At 37.4% G+C, this 16,735-nt stretch overlaps 1 protein-coding gene across 1 annotated transcript in view; it reads left to right on the forward strand.

Moving 5' to 3' along the window:
- Positions 1-11,213, forward strand: part of LOC121317325 (AN1-type zinc finger protein 3-like) — a 51,234-nt gene extending 40,021 nt beyond the window's left edge. Inside the window, exons 4-6 of the mRNA XM_041253140.1 lie at positions 6,427-6,471; positions 9,067-9,231; positions 10,756-11,213. Of these exons, the coding sequence (XP_041109074.1) occupies positions 6,427-6,471; positions 9,067-9,231; positions 10,756-10,910 (365 nt within the window). The 3' untranslated portion in view covers positions 10,911-11,213. The remainder of the gene's footprint in view (positions 1-6,426; positions 6,472-9,066; positions 9,232-10,755) is intronic.
- Positions 11,214-16,735: the final 5,522 nt, after the last annotated feature.

The raw sequence follows: 16,735 nt of genomic DNA on the forward strand, positions 1-16,735 counted from the left end.
TTCGCACACTTTTTAAATTGTTTTATGTAACTGCCGTTACGGATTCTGTAACCTACCCTAGTGTTGAGATGAGATGAGATGAGATGAGATGAGATGAGATGAGATGAGATGAGGTTGAAAGTTCTAATCACAAATGCAGAAAGGCTTGGCTGTTTTGCATAGCAGTTAAGACTCTTTTCTTGCAGTGTGCAGGGCCACCAGTTCTTACCTAGCCTATGTTACATACAGGTCTAATTTGCTTCAGGAAAGAGCTCACTCATTACAGGAACATGATTTTAGTTTGTTTTTGAGTTGGGAAGAGAGTTTGATGGGTAGATGATGGTACAGTAGATGGCTCACTGCTGTGATGCAGCGTCTTGTTTCTAGGGATGTATTGGAGCAGTGGGGAATCTGGTGGTGTTTTTGAGCTCGGTGCTGGAAGGACATTGTTCTCTGTCTCAGCTGAGAGGGTGCGGTGATGAGGTCACACACTCTAATGCAGGCTCCCACACTTCCAGGGGCTACTTAATTGCCAGCCGATTACATAGCTGGCTGAGTTGCACCAGGCAGCTTGAAAATTTGATGAGGAAATATTGTGAAATCGGTTAGATACCATCATATATATATTTTTAATGAAATACAATCACACTGCATTTTATGTAAGCTCATAAAGCAGGGGAGGGGGAGCAGGACAGCTTACATGAATGAATATTGGGTCAGAAAGAAAAGCAGAAACTTTTTGTAGGGTAGAGAAGAGCTTTCCTTTCAATCAATCAAATTGAATCATTTGAAGTGCTTTTGGGGGGTGGGGGGGTTGGTTTAGATGTGTAACAATTCACTGTCATGATACAATACGTATCACGATATGCAGGTCGCTGTTGGAACATGCACTTCAGAGAAACTGGATAGTTTAAAAATTACCAGTAGCTACATTTCGTAGACTAAACTAATTTTGAGGCAGTATGGGTTCAATATTGATGAAGCAGCCAGATGGCAGGAAAGCTTTACTGTTCCTAAATTGTATGACAACTTGAAAGGTGATTCCACTTTATTCTGTGTTTTAAGGGAAATGGCAGCTCTGTCGAAACATCCTTTACCACAGTTTAAACTTCAAAGCTCTTCCTCCCTTTTCAACTTTAATTTTATTGCCTTCTGAGTGAGACCCAACGTGAGCAGTAATATTATTGGCTGATAGGAGTCTTGCAAAACTTGCATTGTTATGTAATTGTCTTTTCTGACAGGTTAAGACAAAGGGGTGATGTGCTATGGTTAAGTCTATATTAAATCAAACATTGTATTGTATCTGGACTCTCTTCAACCTGTGCTTGGAGGAGGGGAGTCCCCAGCACCATTACTCCTGTGAATAAAAAATATCCTTGTTGAAGCTGTAACTAAGTTTGGGAATCACAATAATTTTCTACTCACAGATGCACTGAGGAAAAAAGAACATTAACACGTTAATAATATATTAATTTCAACAGTCATGATTAGGAATGGGCATTTCCATATGTTTTAATAATGTAACTTATTAAACAATTTAACACTTACACTATTATACTTTACACAAACGTGCCACTGGCATTAAAAGTAATGCTTACACAGTACCAACATTGAAGTAAAGTGTTGAAATCCCAATGGCGGTACTGTTTGACAGTGCTTCAATAAGTAGCTCAGGAAGTGTAACACAAGAGCAGTATGGCAACATAACATCTAGATTATAATGAATCAGTAAATGATGTATTCATTGGACAACTACAAATTATAAATAAATACATGTTTACATTAAGTAACATATCATATTAAATATGGCACATGCCACCTGGTCCTTATAGATTCTTACAAATAATGTTGTACATTGAATCATTGAATGTCATTAACTAAAAGTCAAGTTTAAAGCTACACATTTTTTTATTTTATTTTCATTTAACCCTGTCCTTCAACAGTGCTGTGTTATCCACTCCTTTGTGGGGTGCATTTGGTAGAGCAAGCTGAAATGGCTAGTTGTGATTTACCGGTACTTCTGCTGCTTGTGCAAGGCATGGTGTCAATCTCGCAGTCGGAGCCTGAGGCTTGCGGCTTGGCTTCTCTCTGCAGGTAGGTGGATTCATGCTTGTATCATAGGTGGTGATTATTGTCCCTGTGCTGTTCATGTAGCTCAGTCTTTATTGCAAAGTGTGAATCCACTGTTTTAGTGACTACTTTGGTAGTGTCCCCAAACAAAACAAAACTTTTTTTTTTTTTAAATTAGTTTTTTTTTTTCTTTTTAAATGTGGTGGGTATAGGGGCTCCTGAGTGGCACATCCAGTAAAGGTGCTCTGCATGGAGTGCAGGATGCGCCCTATAGCCTGGAGATCACTGGTTGGATTCCAGATTATGCCATCGCCAATCATGGCCGGGAGTTCCCAGGGGGTGGCACACAATTGGCTGAGCGCTGCCCGAGTGCGGGAGGGCTCAGGTCGGCAGGATAATCCATGGTTCGCTGCGGTTCTGCTGTAGAAGCCACTCAGATCTGTGTTGTCCTCCAGCACTATGGGTCTGGTGGCTTCGCTGTAGACCTGCAGCATGAAAAAAGATGGCTTGGCAGGACATTTCAGAGGACACATGTGTCTACTGCATTTTCCGAATTGGCGCAGGAGTTGCAGCGGTGATACAAATAATAATTGGGCATTCCAAATTGAGGAGAGAACCAGGGTAAAAATCATTGGCGGCGGCGATGACAACGACTTATGAATACTAACCACAGCGGTTTCATTACAGTTTCATCAGTTATACTATGACAACTTACTGCACGACTGTCCTTTTGTTTTTTGTTTGTTTGTTTGTTTTTTGGTGTAAAATACCTCCTTTGTAGTCTCTTGTTTGAATTAAATTGAATAATTAAATATAGTTTTAATACATGCAATGGTGCATTCCAACCACTTCCATTACCCATAGCTACAGTATTGGTCATGATAAGATATGTATCGTGATTTAAGTGCTGCATGAAACGATTATTCATCTCGTCTATTAATCCTTTTTTTTTTTTTACTGTTTCGATTATTCGGATAATTAACAAAACATCACTCGAGGTTAACCATTTGTTTTTTAAATGGTATATTGTGAAACAAAAACAAACAAATGTCTGCACACAAAGGGTCATTGCTTGTTTTGCTCCAGTACAATTATTTTTGCTGTATGCATGTAAATAACATTTCTTTTAATGAATATTCTTTAGGAAGGAATTTATTTTCATATTGCATAAGTTCAAATAAGCAACTTGGTTTCCATTTCATTTGGAAAGGCTTAACGAAACTCCCCTTAAATTAGAGCTTCCAAAAATGTAAATCCTAAACGTGTGTTTGTGTTTTATGTCTAAGTAAGTATTATCCTGGAGCAGTAAAGTGTATCTTCTTGTATTTGGGTTTTAATGAGTTAGTGCCTTGATCTAAATAAAGGCCAACAATTAACTAATAATTAAAGTATATACAACCATAATCATTTTCTTGTTTGATATTACCTTAACTTTAAATGAGACATTTCAGTTTCACTTCTAACTTATTAAAAACTACTGCACTGGTAGCAATCGTTAACCTACAACATTTACATTTGATACTAACACAATTTGATTAGCCATTCAAAAAAAATCTTATTGTTTTAGTGATATTTACAAACATTCTTCCTTTCAATGAAAATGAAAAAGCATTACTATATACTTATACATATTCTGTAAGTTTATTTGCTCACTTCTGTTTTTCTCCCAACTTGTGAGCAGGTATTGCTTGGCACGTCGAAAAAATACAGGGGTCTGATCGGCATTTCCTATCTGTCCAAACTGGTACTGTTTGTTAGAAATGATGAAATTGTAAAAGTTTCTCTATGAATTCCTCAGGAGGTGAATGTGATGCTTCCTTGAAAATGGCTGACTATACGTCATGGATGATTCGAGATCACGCAGTAACGTTTTTGTTTCATTTTTTCTCTGCATTAAGTCACTTTGCTGCTTGTGTATTCGGGCAATGACATCATTGATTGTCTTTTCTCTGCAGTCAGTCATGCTGCTGTTTGTGTACTTGGGTAGTCATGTCTTTTGATCGATTTCAATACACTCATCACTACTCTAATTTAAGATGCAGTTTATTTGAGAAGCACAAAATGGTTAAAGTGTATCTTAAATGGGAAGGAATACAGTATCTGCAGCAGTTTGATGTGTCTTTTAGAGTAGTAGAAAGTTTGAATTGATCAGTGTATTTGTGGATAGGGTTAGGACAGAGGAGAGAAAGCACTTCACAGAGTGGTGAGGTATGGGATATGTTAGCTAGCCATGTAGTTGATGTTGAATCATTGGGATCCTTCAGGACCTGACTTGACAAAGTTTTAAGGTTAATCAGCAGCTAGGATCTGGCCAAGTATTGATGGATATAATGGCTAGGGATGTGCTTTTGGTAAATTTTTATGAACGTTGAAACACTGCAATGTCAGCGTTTAAACCATATCTACACACACACTCTTTTATAGTACATTCTGATACTGACAGGCCTGGTTAGTATTTAAGCAAATAAACCCTAAATAAGCAAATAATGTTTTCACATTGCAAAGACTTAACTACAAAGTTTTAAAAAAAAAAAAAAAAAAAGGTATTGAAATGTTTATATTTATGGTTGTAATTAATGTTGCTAGTGGAGATACAACTATGTACATATTATTGAACACATTTTTGGATAGTGTAATGTTTTTAGAATAGTGTGTTTCTTAAAGGTTCATTTAACAACACAGAGAACCACAACGTGTTCAGTTTTTTTTTTTTTTTTTTTTTTTTTTTTTTTTTTTTTTTTTTTTTTTTATATACACAAGACAAGCATCACCCACTGAACAGCACTAATGCAAAATGGCTACAGGAAAGCGAGTTGTGCTTACATATGAAAAAAAGTTGGAAATGCTTTCACTTCTGGAAAAGGTAATTGCCAGCGATAAATTAGCACAATATTTTGGAAATTTAAAGAGCACTGTGACTGATTTTAAAAAGTCAGAGATTTAAAAGTTTGCGGTCTTTGATAGTACGGGTGGGATTTTTAAGATCTATTGTTGGTCGAGACGAGTACTTGATCATTACAGTTTCCAAGTACACGAATCAAACCCCACTCTCCTACATACTGCACTAGTGTACATAAACCTCTCAAACATTGCCACAAGTCCTATTTTAAATGTCAAACAAACACTCAATCAAGTAATATATTAAGTGATTAATATAATGTTTGCCGCCTTGTTCATTTAATTGTATATGGTCAAGTAATACTAAATAACGTAAAGTATTAAAACTATCATATCCATACAACTTTAAAATGTAAAAAGAGATGCCTGGCCTATCTTTTTGAACTGTGTCTCGGGGGTCCTTTTCTTTAGTGCAGTAGTACCAACATACAAATAAAAACCGTACTAAATGTATGCGGCCGTTTGGTCCAAAAGCTTACAGAACAATTTCAAGTGAAAAAAGCCTTCCACCTATTGGGGAATGGTGTCCACGAGTTTGTATAGAACAAACAGGTATAAACTGGTTTAAAATAGTCAGTAGAGGTTGATTTTGATGCATCAATCCAGTGTTTCTGCCAAGCTCCTGTTGGGTGTGTCTCTAGTTACCCTGGCTGTAGTTTGATTGTACAGGTTTTGTAGCTTTCTTGCACAGTTCTGATCGACTGGGAACAACATCTCTGCCAACAAAAACATCTCTGGTGGTCTAGGGTCAAGTTTGTTTCCAACAGCTTTGGAGAGTTATTATGAAAGCACTGTACTGCCAGACCCTTGTAATGGCATTGGAGGGCACTCCCAAGCACAGAGTGAGGGCAATGATCGATATTTAAACATGTTGTGGGTTTAAACATGCAGGCTTGCTGTCAAACACTTTGTCAAGTTCTGTAGGGTACAGAGTGCGAGAGAGCATAAGGGACCTTTTGTTTAGTCTGTCCTCCCAAACAACACCACTCTGGTCCAGGGAGTAAATTACAGAGGGGGACTTTGTGTTCAAAAGACAGCAAGTCTTAAAATTGGTTGAAACTGTAGTATGGAGCTCACTCTGTCTCCTTGGCTGATCCAAAGCCACAGTAACAAGTTCATTTTGTTTTGAATATTTGACCATGTTCATGTTTGTTCATAAAACGAGGTAAATGAAGTCTGAAATGAATAACGTGCATTGTACTTTACAGAAGAGAATTTATCACCATTCTTTAACAGGTAATATGATGAGGTATCAGGTTTCCTTTTTTTAATGTAATTCTTTTTTTATAGCTAATATGGTACAGCGCTTATATATATATATATTTTTTGTAAATTCACAATGAAAAAAATATTTGAAAATGTGTTTAAATATAAAAAAGAATAACGCGACACGAGACCCATGTACTAGCACAAAAAATCTTTGTAATTGACCATTCTCCACGCACCACTGTGACCCTCTCTGTCTCTTCTGTGTTACAGCCCGCGGCACGTTAGCAGCACTCACAAAACGGCCCTGCGAATCAGGTAGGTCTGCTACCAAACTTCCAGCCGGGTGAGTGAGCCCTGCTCTAACCTGCCCTCCTTTCAAGCACCAAATCTCAAAAGTGCAGTCCTGGTAGATCAGTTGTTAGCTGGCAGACCTGTGTGAGCACTCCAGATATCTTTTCAGATTTGGCTCACAAAGGATTTTCATATCATAACAATATACATTGCCTGCCCTGAATCAAACAGGCAGTCATCTAGTTTTCTCATGCCATTACGTTTTGTTTTTCAGGTTTGAGTCTTTTTTTTAAATTGTTCAAATTTATGTGTTCAATATTAAAAAATAATAATAATAAAAATAATAATAATACATAGTGTTCAAATGTTACAGGTCTACTGGCAAGCATATAGTAAAGTCTGTTCAGTGTTCATAGACTGAAGTGTTCCTTGTCTGTGTTGGTATCATTACACTTTACCAAGTGACAAACTTGGCTTCCTACAGCATTCATTATATTGACGATCCTTTCTTCTTCTTTTTTTATTCGCTGCCTTTGACACTTTAAAAGCGCACTTTTTTTTTTCCAGTTTTCAGCCTAGATGTTATCATAGGTTTGTTTGTTTATTTATTTATTTATTTCATTATTTTCATTCTTCTGCCTATTCCTCGGTGGCCTGGAAGTTTTTTATAGTTTAATCTCCTCCCCTTCACTCCTGTGCTCCCCTGTGAGGTACAGGGAGCTGTTGGCAGTGTTTCTGCCTGGGAGCACAGAGCAGTGGCTGCACTTAATTGATGTTTGTAGGGGAAATAAAACCACTGAATTATTTAATTCGAGTACTTGGCTCCTGCTTTTTCCACTGCTTCTCATTTTTCATTGCTGACATCTTCACCCAACAGCCCTGTTGCTCTAATGGCTAGCTTTACTGCAGTACGGAAGCAGCCTATAATGCAAGACTCCCATTGATTAGGCTGTTTGATTAGGCTCACACTAAATGCTAGAGTAGCTCAGACACACCTAAGCTTAATTGGAATCCGCATGCACCTTTTTCAACAGGTAACTATTAGGGGTGCAATGAGTCATCATATATTGAGGAGTCATGATAGTCTCTTTGCATGATGTATTGTATGAGTCATGATACAAGACCAAAAGCGCAACATGACTCATTGTGTTTTATAGTTTGTATGGATGCATAGTCTCCCTATCTCCCATTTAATTTTGGTCTTTCAATAAAATGATCCATCATTAAATGACCATTTGATTATTTTATGCATCATGGAAGTAGTAAATCAGGACGTGTCGTGATACATATCGTAGCACGAACTGCATGTCACAATACTTTCTTGTATCAAGTTTAGTGTCTTGTTACACCTCCTGGGTAACATACAAGCTATACCCTAAATTAATTAATTGGACCAATTAAGCTTCTACTAAGCACTTAATAGGACGAATTATAATTTTGGGAACAGTTGTAACAAAAACCAGGAGGGATACTGGCCATCCAGGACCAGGATTGGACACCCCTGCTGTAAACAAATGAGCGCCTTCAGCATAGATTAATAAAATCCACCCCTCTGTGCAATTAATTAAAGCATCAAGATTAAGTTAAATGAACATTATGCAAATCAACATGAGCTCAAACATGTATCTATATTAAAAAAATAAATAACTGCAAAATGTTACAGCATTTTGGAATAGAGTGCATTTCTGGTTAGTACATAGTGCCTGTATATGTCTGTGTACTATTTAAGTACTAAAAAACACCAGATTTCAGAATATTCCAGGACATCTTATTTTACTGTAAGCGTGGTCTCGTGCACGTTGGACTATAGATTGACAAATATTCAAAAGACCATGGATATGTATTGTGTCATTTTTAATAAATAAAAAAACAAAACCTTAATTTGCAATAATTTTACTATCAACAGCTGACCCTCTCTGTTATAGTATACAAGTGTTGCACTTCGGTGACAGAAGCACTCACTCTTGCCCACCCAAAGTGCTAACAAGAAGACACTCTTATACTGTAAAACAGGGACAGTTGTACATATTTCTAAAATGTAGCTGTAGTAAACTTAAGAGGCCCTGGCCATATTTTAAGTAAGGCACAGTCTAAGCTGAGAGCTTGCATGTAGAGGACCCTGTCTTGTGAGTTTGTTGCATTAGAAGTGAGGAATTAAGTTGGTTTCTGCAGGGTAGAGTCAGAGCTTGTGCCTGTCAATGTGTGTTTCACTCTTGCAAGGTGCTAGAACTGAGAAACACTCCGCCGAGATAAGTGATAAACTATTAATGAGTAGAGCCTTGCACAGACAGATGGTGCTAAAAGAGAAATAAATGCATTTAATAAACCTGCTTTTTTCAGAGATTAAAAATGCATTTTTACTGCACTCATGGAGCAGCCTCTGTCATGTCAGCACTGAGGATATTCCAGGGGAAAATTACTTGCATTCTCATCCAGTAAAAATTAATTGCATTCTCATTGTCAGACTGGCACAGGACAGCATTACTGTCACACCACTGCCCAGCATTCGCGAAGATTTTACATTATTCTGCTGCACACGCACACACACACAATACACATTTCTTGACCGCTTGATAGTATTCAGTGTTCAGTATTTTTCTGCTGTGTTTCCCGTGGCAGGGTCCGCCGCTGAGGGCGAGGAGTCACCAGGGAAACGGGCGCGGCTGCAGGATGATGTTGTTGAGGAAAGCCCTGGAGGCACCAAGCAGAGGAGCCGTCGGCGTTGCTACCGCTGCCAAACCAAACTGGAGCTGGTGCAGCAAGAGCTGGGTTCCTGCCGCTGCGGTGAGTTGGAGAGAGAGAGGGATGACACTGTGAGAGAACTGTGTGTGAGTAAGAGAGACCACAGCAAAACTGTGTGTGTGTGTGTGTGTGTGTGTGTGAGATTGATTGACCTCAAATCAAATAACTCCAGTATGCCACACTAACCAGGAATAGTTAATTTCCTTTTTCAACAGTGGCGATGGTAAATCAAAGATTTTGAAATTAATATAGCTGCTACATCTCTGGCTGTGTTTTTTTTACTTGTTGTCTGTGTAGGATTATAAGTCTGTGTAGGATTATAAGTAAGGGGAGGAGGGTCACTTTGGTGGTGAGGATATGGAATTATCTAGGATCAAAGACCCAATATAACAAAGTTTTCAGAAATCAGCTTCTGTAGTAGCTCTCGTTGTTGGTAAACTTTGTTCTTAGGTACCTACACCTGCACCGAAGAAACAGGATTTCGAAGGTGATTTATTTTAATGTTTTCAATATTAGCGGGTTTTAATGCTTGTGGAGTTTTACTATTAGACTTTTATTTGAAAGGCAGTTAAGTGTGATCGCTTTTAATTAAACCTTTTTGCATGTGTCATGTGCAGCTTCTAATCCGTGCTCATTGAAGTTGTGAAATATTATCTGCATTATTTATTGCATTTGAAGGTGTAGTGAGTATTTATCAAAGTCTGAGGTGTAATCGGTGTTGAGCAAGAGTTATTAAATGTTTATCGATCACAGAAAACATGCAGGAGATCATGTTTGAAAGCTCAAAGTACTGATTATTTTTAAAGACAGCTCAGCTGTAAGCTTTAGGAATATTTCCTCAATTCAAGTCAAGACAGTGTGTTCAGTTCATACCACAACTGATCAAGAAACACCCCCTGCAATTTTCTCCTCAGTGCTTAATTTGCTTTTCTATCTCTACCACATTAAGCCAGAGAATGACCTCCCCTGCAACACCTGTCCAATTTTCTGCATGACAGTGGGTCACTTTGAGAAGCTCTGTGTCTCCAAGTTCCCATTTGTCTGCCCGTCAGCGGTAGCGAACGAGTGCCCACGTGGACGTGAAAGCATTACCCTCTGGTTTTGTGTTCGTTCTGAGAATAATCCACAGCTATTAAACACTGTCGGGCTGGATTTATTAGTGTGGTGTGTTTTTATTGTATGTTTTTTTTTGTATTTCTTAATTCCAGTAATGTCACTGCTGAGCTACTGGAAATCGTGTCCACCAAAGATTACTGCAGCACCAGTTCTCTGCTGATTTTCTAGTAAAATGGTTTAAAAGGGTCTGCTTGTCATAAAAATTTAATTTCATGATTTGCTTTGCTTTTGTTGTTTTCAAATTTAGTTTAGGAGTCAACAATAACCCATTTAGTTTGTGTTTCTGTTCCAGTGCAGTATTATTTTTTTTTATATTCAAAAATTACTGCAAGCATTTAGATGCAGTATTCTGCAGTGTCATTCCCCATGTTGCTGTCCCAAAGGGATGCCTTGTTTTTGCTCCAGAAAGGCTAACAATCTCCTCTCTCCACCCCCCCTCTTCCTCTGAAGGATACGTGTTCTGCATGCTGCATCGTCTCCCAGAGCAGCACGACTGCCTGTTTGATCACCTGGGCCGTGGTCGGGAGGAGGCCATCCTGAAGATGGTGAAGCTGGACCGCAAGGTGGGGCGGTCGTGCCAGCGCATCGGGGAGGAATGCTCCTGAGCGCGCTATCTCTCTCTCTCTTTCTCTCTCTGTCTCCGCAAGCCTTATCCAGAAACACCCACCCCTCACACTCCCTCCTTTATACCTGAGCTAGCCAATACACAAACCTTGCAACGCACATACTTAGACATTGATTAGGGGTGTGACGATACACTAAGGTCATAATACATGTGATGGTACAGATCGGCTACTGGTGTGATCATCCATCCATCCATTATCATTCTGCTTCTCCTGGTGAGGGTCACGGCCTTGTGTGATCAATAATAGCAAATATTAATTTTAATAATGGGCAATTGTTTTTATTAAGACAAACGCTAAATGAGTGAGTATTCATACCAGCCGTAAAACACACTTAATTTGAGAACCATTTGATGGACTACAATGAAGTATATTTTGCATTTGGTCTTGTATCACAATTCAAACGATACATGCCTCTATTACGCCATTGTGCAACATATAATGTAAAGAAAGTATGATTTAATACACACTTATTACACCCCTACTTCAGATCCATATCTTATACTATTTTATGTATTCTGGTGGTAATGAAAACCTGGCTTGTGTCCAGCCCAGTGCTGTAAGCATCCCTTTTACCATTCTCCAGTATTGCAAGGACATGAGTCTTGCACTGCCATCATGTAAGACATGGCCAGATTTAATTGGTTCATCTTAATAATGAAGTGCAAAGATTGGTACAGACTGTAGGCGCTGGCCGGTCTAAAAGCAACAGAATCTCATTGACAAACACACGCACGCACACACACACACACACACACAACCAACCCTGCAACCAATTAAGTCTCTTATTGACTAGTTCCAGGTACCATGGGGTACAAATACAATGAGAACTAATTAAGGCTGCTTCTGGTGACCACGGTTGAACTTGGACATACATACATCATACTCCAGGATTGGCAATGTACATTTTGTAGCAAAGCAGGGCTGGGGACACCTATATGAGACCTATCTTTTACTTGTGTGTGTTGAGGGTTGGTCTATCTTGGGGAGGAGGGGGGTATAAGGGAACTCTTTTAGTTCAGTGCTTCCTGGGGCTCACAGCACCCCTGCTGGTTTGTTATAGAAATACAACGTCAAACAGGAGCACAAACCTAAAACGATCAAAGTATCTTTAGTCACATTTTAGAAGCATATATCTTTCGTCCTTTTACATTTGTGCTCTTCAGTTGTTATTAATAATAATAATAATAATAATAAATAAAATAATAATAATAATAATAATAATAATAATAATAGTCTACAACAGAGGCCAGTGTTGCAGGAAATGAAAACACAAGTAATTGTGGATTTCGAAAAAACAGGAATGAAAAATATACTCAAATTTGAGCCAAAATCTAAAATTGTGATTTCTTTGAAATGCGGATACATTTCCAGAAGCACCGGCCCCTACTAGTTAGAGCTCAACATGCAAAATCGCAGTGCCTCGGGATATGCAGCCCGCACTGGTTAGACTGACCTGAGAGCACTGTGAGGGAGACTGCAGCTGCTTGCCTTACCCCTCTTTCTCCCTTTCCTTCCACCTCCACAACCACCGTCCCTTTCACTCTCCACCTCTCTCTCTCTCTCTCTCTCTCTCTCTCTCTCTCTCTCTCTCTGCTCCATCCCATCCCCCACCCCTTTTTAAATTGCTGTAAAAGCACCCACCAGCAGTCTCTACCAGTGTGGAGGACTCGAAAGCTTTGCAGATTGATGTGTATTTTTGCGGTTTGATTTTGGGACATAAAATTAATTTTAAAGAGTCTATTTACTGTTACTTCTAAAGGGATTTTTTTTTTAACTTCACAGTACCACCTGGGGTCAAGGTTTGGTAGTTTTCATGTAGGTTAAGAGCAGAGCTGAGGTACTGTCAGCTGCTTCTCCATCCTGATCCCAGAGCCTGAACCAGTGGGGGCTGAGGGGGAGGAGGGGAGGCCTGCTATTAATGTCAGGATTGCATTTATTTTAAAAGATTTGTTCTCTGTCTGGTTTAAATTGAAGAAAAAGAAAAAAAATATCTTCTTGTATCTTAAATAAATCCTTATTTAACCGTTTTTTTGTGTTTTCAGATTTACTTACATGCCTAGCATAAAGCTTAATTTTTAGTTAAACATTGTAAAATATTAATACAAATACTGTAACTATTCTTTTTTTTTTTCCCCTGTTGCTGAAAAGAATAAAACCAATTAGATGAAAATTATATCAGGCTGTGCTGTTTTTATTTCTGCATGAAGTGGGTCAACTGGATAGCATTCTGTGTTGGAGCTGGTAGACATCCTGTCTGGGGAAAAGACAGAACAGAAGGCAGGATGAAGAAACACTGAACACAGGGAAGGAAATAAGAGTCCCATTGCATAGCAGTTTGATTAATTTCTGGTGTTACTAGGAGTTTAATAAGACACACCTGAGCTTATATTAAAATGTGGAATAGGTGAAACTGCTATGCTATGGTTCCAGGAAACAAGGAAATACTTTATAAATAGTTTATCAATATAGACATTTGACCATTGTTAGTTACTGCCAAACTATATTCAAGTATAAATTTATTGTAACTTTTATGAACGGTCTGTATGTAATTGTGAATTGTATATCTGTTCTAATTGTCTGTATTTGATTGTTCTTTTCAAATTAGTGAGTGATCTGCTGTGAATGGTAGCGCCATGGCTATACTTTGTGATGGCCATATACGATTGGTTTTACAGGCCCGTCTGCCTTGTGATCTGTCTGGGATGCTCCTCTTTTAAATTAGCTGATGCATCTCCTAGGTTTGTGCTGTAGCCCTGCCAGAATCACCCCAACTGCTCAGACCAGAACAGATTCCTAACATGAACCAACAGTGCCGATACACTTCAGGTGCTATGTCCTGGAACATAAGCCAGTATAAGACTCCACAGTCTAAATAAAACACACCACAAGTGCTAAGTTCTCTCTAATCCTAGCTTGGACCATCTATTTCAACAGCGAGATGCAAAGTGCTTTTTAAAGCTGCAGTTTTCTTGCACCATGGCTTACTACTTTTTCTTATCTATTTAAAGCACAGAGGTTTTTGGTGACGTACCTGCTCCACTGCAATATTGACAGATTAAAGGCTGGATGCACACGTGTGTGTGTGAACACTAATGAAAAGGCCATGATTTTCTTTGCTATGTCTTAAAATATATATGTACTGTTTACTGGTGCCTATGTAATCCTCTTCATGGCACTGCCACATCGTATCGCAAGGAAAACTATAGTGACCTATTTTCTAGTGCCTTGGCTGACTGGTTACAGATTGTTCACTTGTCACACTCACCTGATCATGGGAGCTTGTGAACAGCTCAATGGCATGCATGTGGGTTGAGGGCTTGGTGCAGACACTTATATTGCTTTTTGGGGGCGATATCCCACAATTTCACAATACTCAACATTACCGAACCAGCATACTATACAATAGCAGGGATATCTATGGTATTGAAATACCGGCCTTGTTACCTATGTTATATTTATTATTAATTCAACTGCCAAGATTCTCAATAGTTTAAAAAAAAAAAATGGTGTAGAAAGTATTCATTATTGTAGTGTTGTGGGGTATGTCTTTAAAATGTTGGCCCCCAGAGCAATATGGTTGGTGCAGTGTTTTGCAAAGTGTTTTCCTGGTGGGACTTGATCCAGATTTCTACTGTTATGTGAAAGAACAAGCAGCTCGGTTTCAGGGTTTGAGTATTTTCTTTTTTCCAAAAAAAAAGAAAACATTTCCACTTGACAACTCCACAGGGAGTTTGAGCAGTTCCCCTTTTTTTTTTTTTTTTTTTAGAAAGCTCAATAAATTAAATCATTGCATAATTGTGCTATAAAACAAAAAACAAACATCACTGCTGCCTGTTGCAGTCTCCTGCTTTGCTGCTTCATCAGATGCAATGTTAAGGGTTTGGACAAGCAGAATTGAAATGTCACAGCGCCACATGAATTAAGAAACAACAACACAGATGACATGGTTATATATATATATATATATATATATATATATATATATATATATATATATATATATATATATATATATAGATATTCTACACCCCCTTGAACTTTTTTCACATTTTGTAGTCAGTCCCTCAGTTTCATGCATTTAAATTTTTTCCACGTATCTACACACCAGACTCTACACTGTTAAGGGGAACAAAAGTATATATTAAATACAAAACTGAAAGATCATAATTGGATAAGTCTCCACCCCCCTGAGTTAATACTTGTAAGCACCTTTGGCAGCAATTACAGCTATGAGTCTGTTGGGATAGGTCTCTACCAACTTTGCACACCTAGATTTGACAATATTTGACCATTCTACTTTACAAAACTGTTCAAGCTCTATGTCAAGTCGCTTGAGTGTTGATGAACAACAATCTTCAAGTTATGCCACAAATTTTCGATTGGATTTAGGTCAGGGCTCTGACTGGGCCACTCAAGGACATTTACCATTTATTATGTTCCAAGGGATATTCAAGGCCTTTGATCATTTTTTTTTTTTTTTTGGTTATACCCATCCCCTGATCTGTGCCTTTCAACAACTTTGTCCCGGAGTTCTTTTGAAAGCGCCTTGGTGCTCATGGTTCAGTCTTTGCTTTGAAATGCACTATGCAGCAGAAGGAACCTACAGTAACTGCTGAATTTATCCTGAAATCATGTGAATCATTACAATTTAACACAGGTGGAGGCCACTTGGTGTGTGATTTTGAAGATGATTGGTTACACCTGATTTAATTTAGGATTGCTATTACAACGGGGATGGACACTTATCCAACCAAGCTATTTCAATTTTTATTTTTTTATTAATTTTCTAAAAATTTCTAGAATTTTTTTTTCACTTGGAAGTTGTGGGGTAGGATGTGTAGATAAATGAAAAAAAACACCTATGTTAATGCATTTTAATTCCAGGCTATAAGGCAACAAAAGGTGAAAAATTTGAAAGGGGGTGTAGACTTTCTATAGGCACTATATATATATATATATATATATATATATATATATATATATATATATATATATATATATATATATATAGATAAATATGTTTTTTATTTTTTTTATTTTAAAATGAAACTTAAAAATATGCACACAGACACGTACCACTCACTACCCACTACATATCTGAATTCATATACAGTACCAGGCATCTTCACCACCCAGCAGATTCAACATATATTTCAATCCATCTCTAGTGGCAATGCCCTCCCTGATGTTCTCCCTCAGTGTTCTCTAATTTATAAAGGTGAGTTAGTTGGTGTTAGTTATAATGTTTTTTAATTAAATTAGGAAAAAAAAAAAAAATGATACTAAACCTACTAAAAAATATAATATATATCCTAATATATATATATTATTATATATAATATATATATATATATTTTAGTTGGTGTTAGTATAATGTTTTTTCTTTACATTAGAAAAAAAAACCATGATACTAACACCTATACTACCATTATATATATATATATATATATATATATATATATATATATATATATATATATATATATATATATATATATATATATATATATATATATATATAATATATATATAATAATAGTACTTTTAGTAGATCATATATTATAAAACTATAATATATGGTATATAGTAATAATATATATATATATATATATATATATATATATATATATAGTATATATAAATGCTTGTAATTTTAATGGCCTTTGTCATTAAATGAAATGATTATGGCCTTGCATTATTAATATTGCACTTCATTTTTAGATTCTATTAATTCCTGGTAGAATACATGCTTTGGTTGAGAGCCCTGATTGTACACTATCTGTGACATATTTGCTACCATAGAC

This window comes from Polyodon spathula, chromosome 6, assembly GCF_017654505.1.
Source record: "Polyodon spathula isolate WHYD16114869_AA chromosome 6, ASM1765450v1, whole genome shotgun sequence".
Lineage (NCBI taxonomy): Eukaryota > Metazoa > Chordata > Actinopteri > Acipenseriformes > Polyodontidae > Polyodon > Polyodon spathula.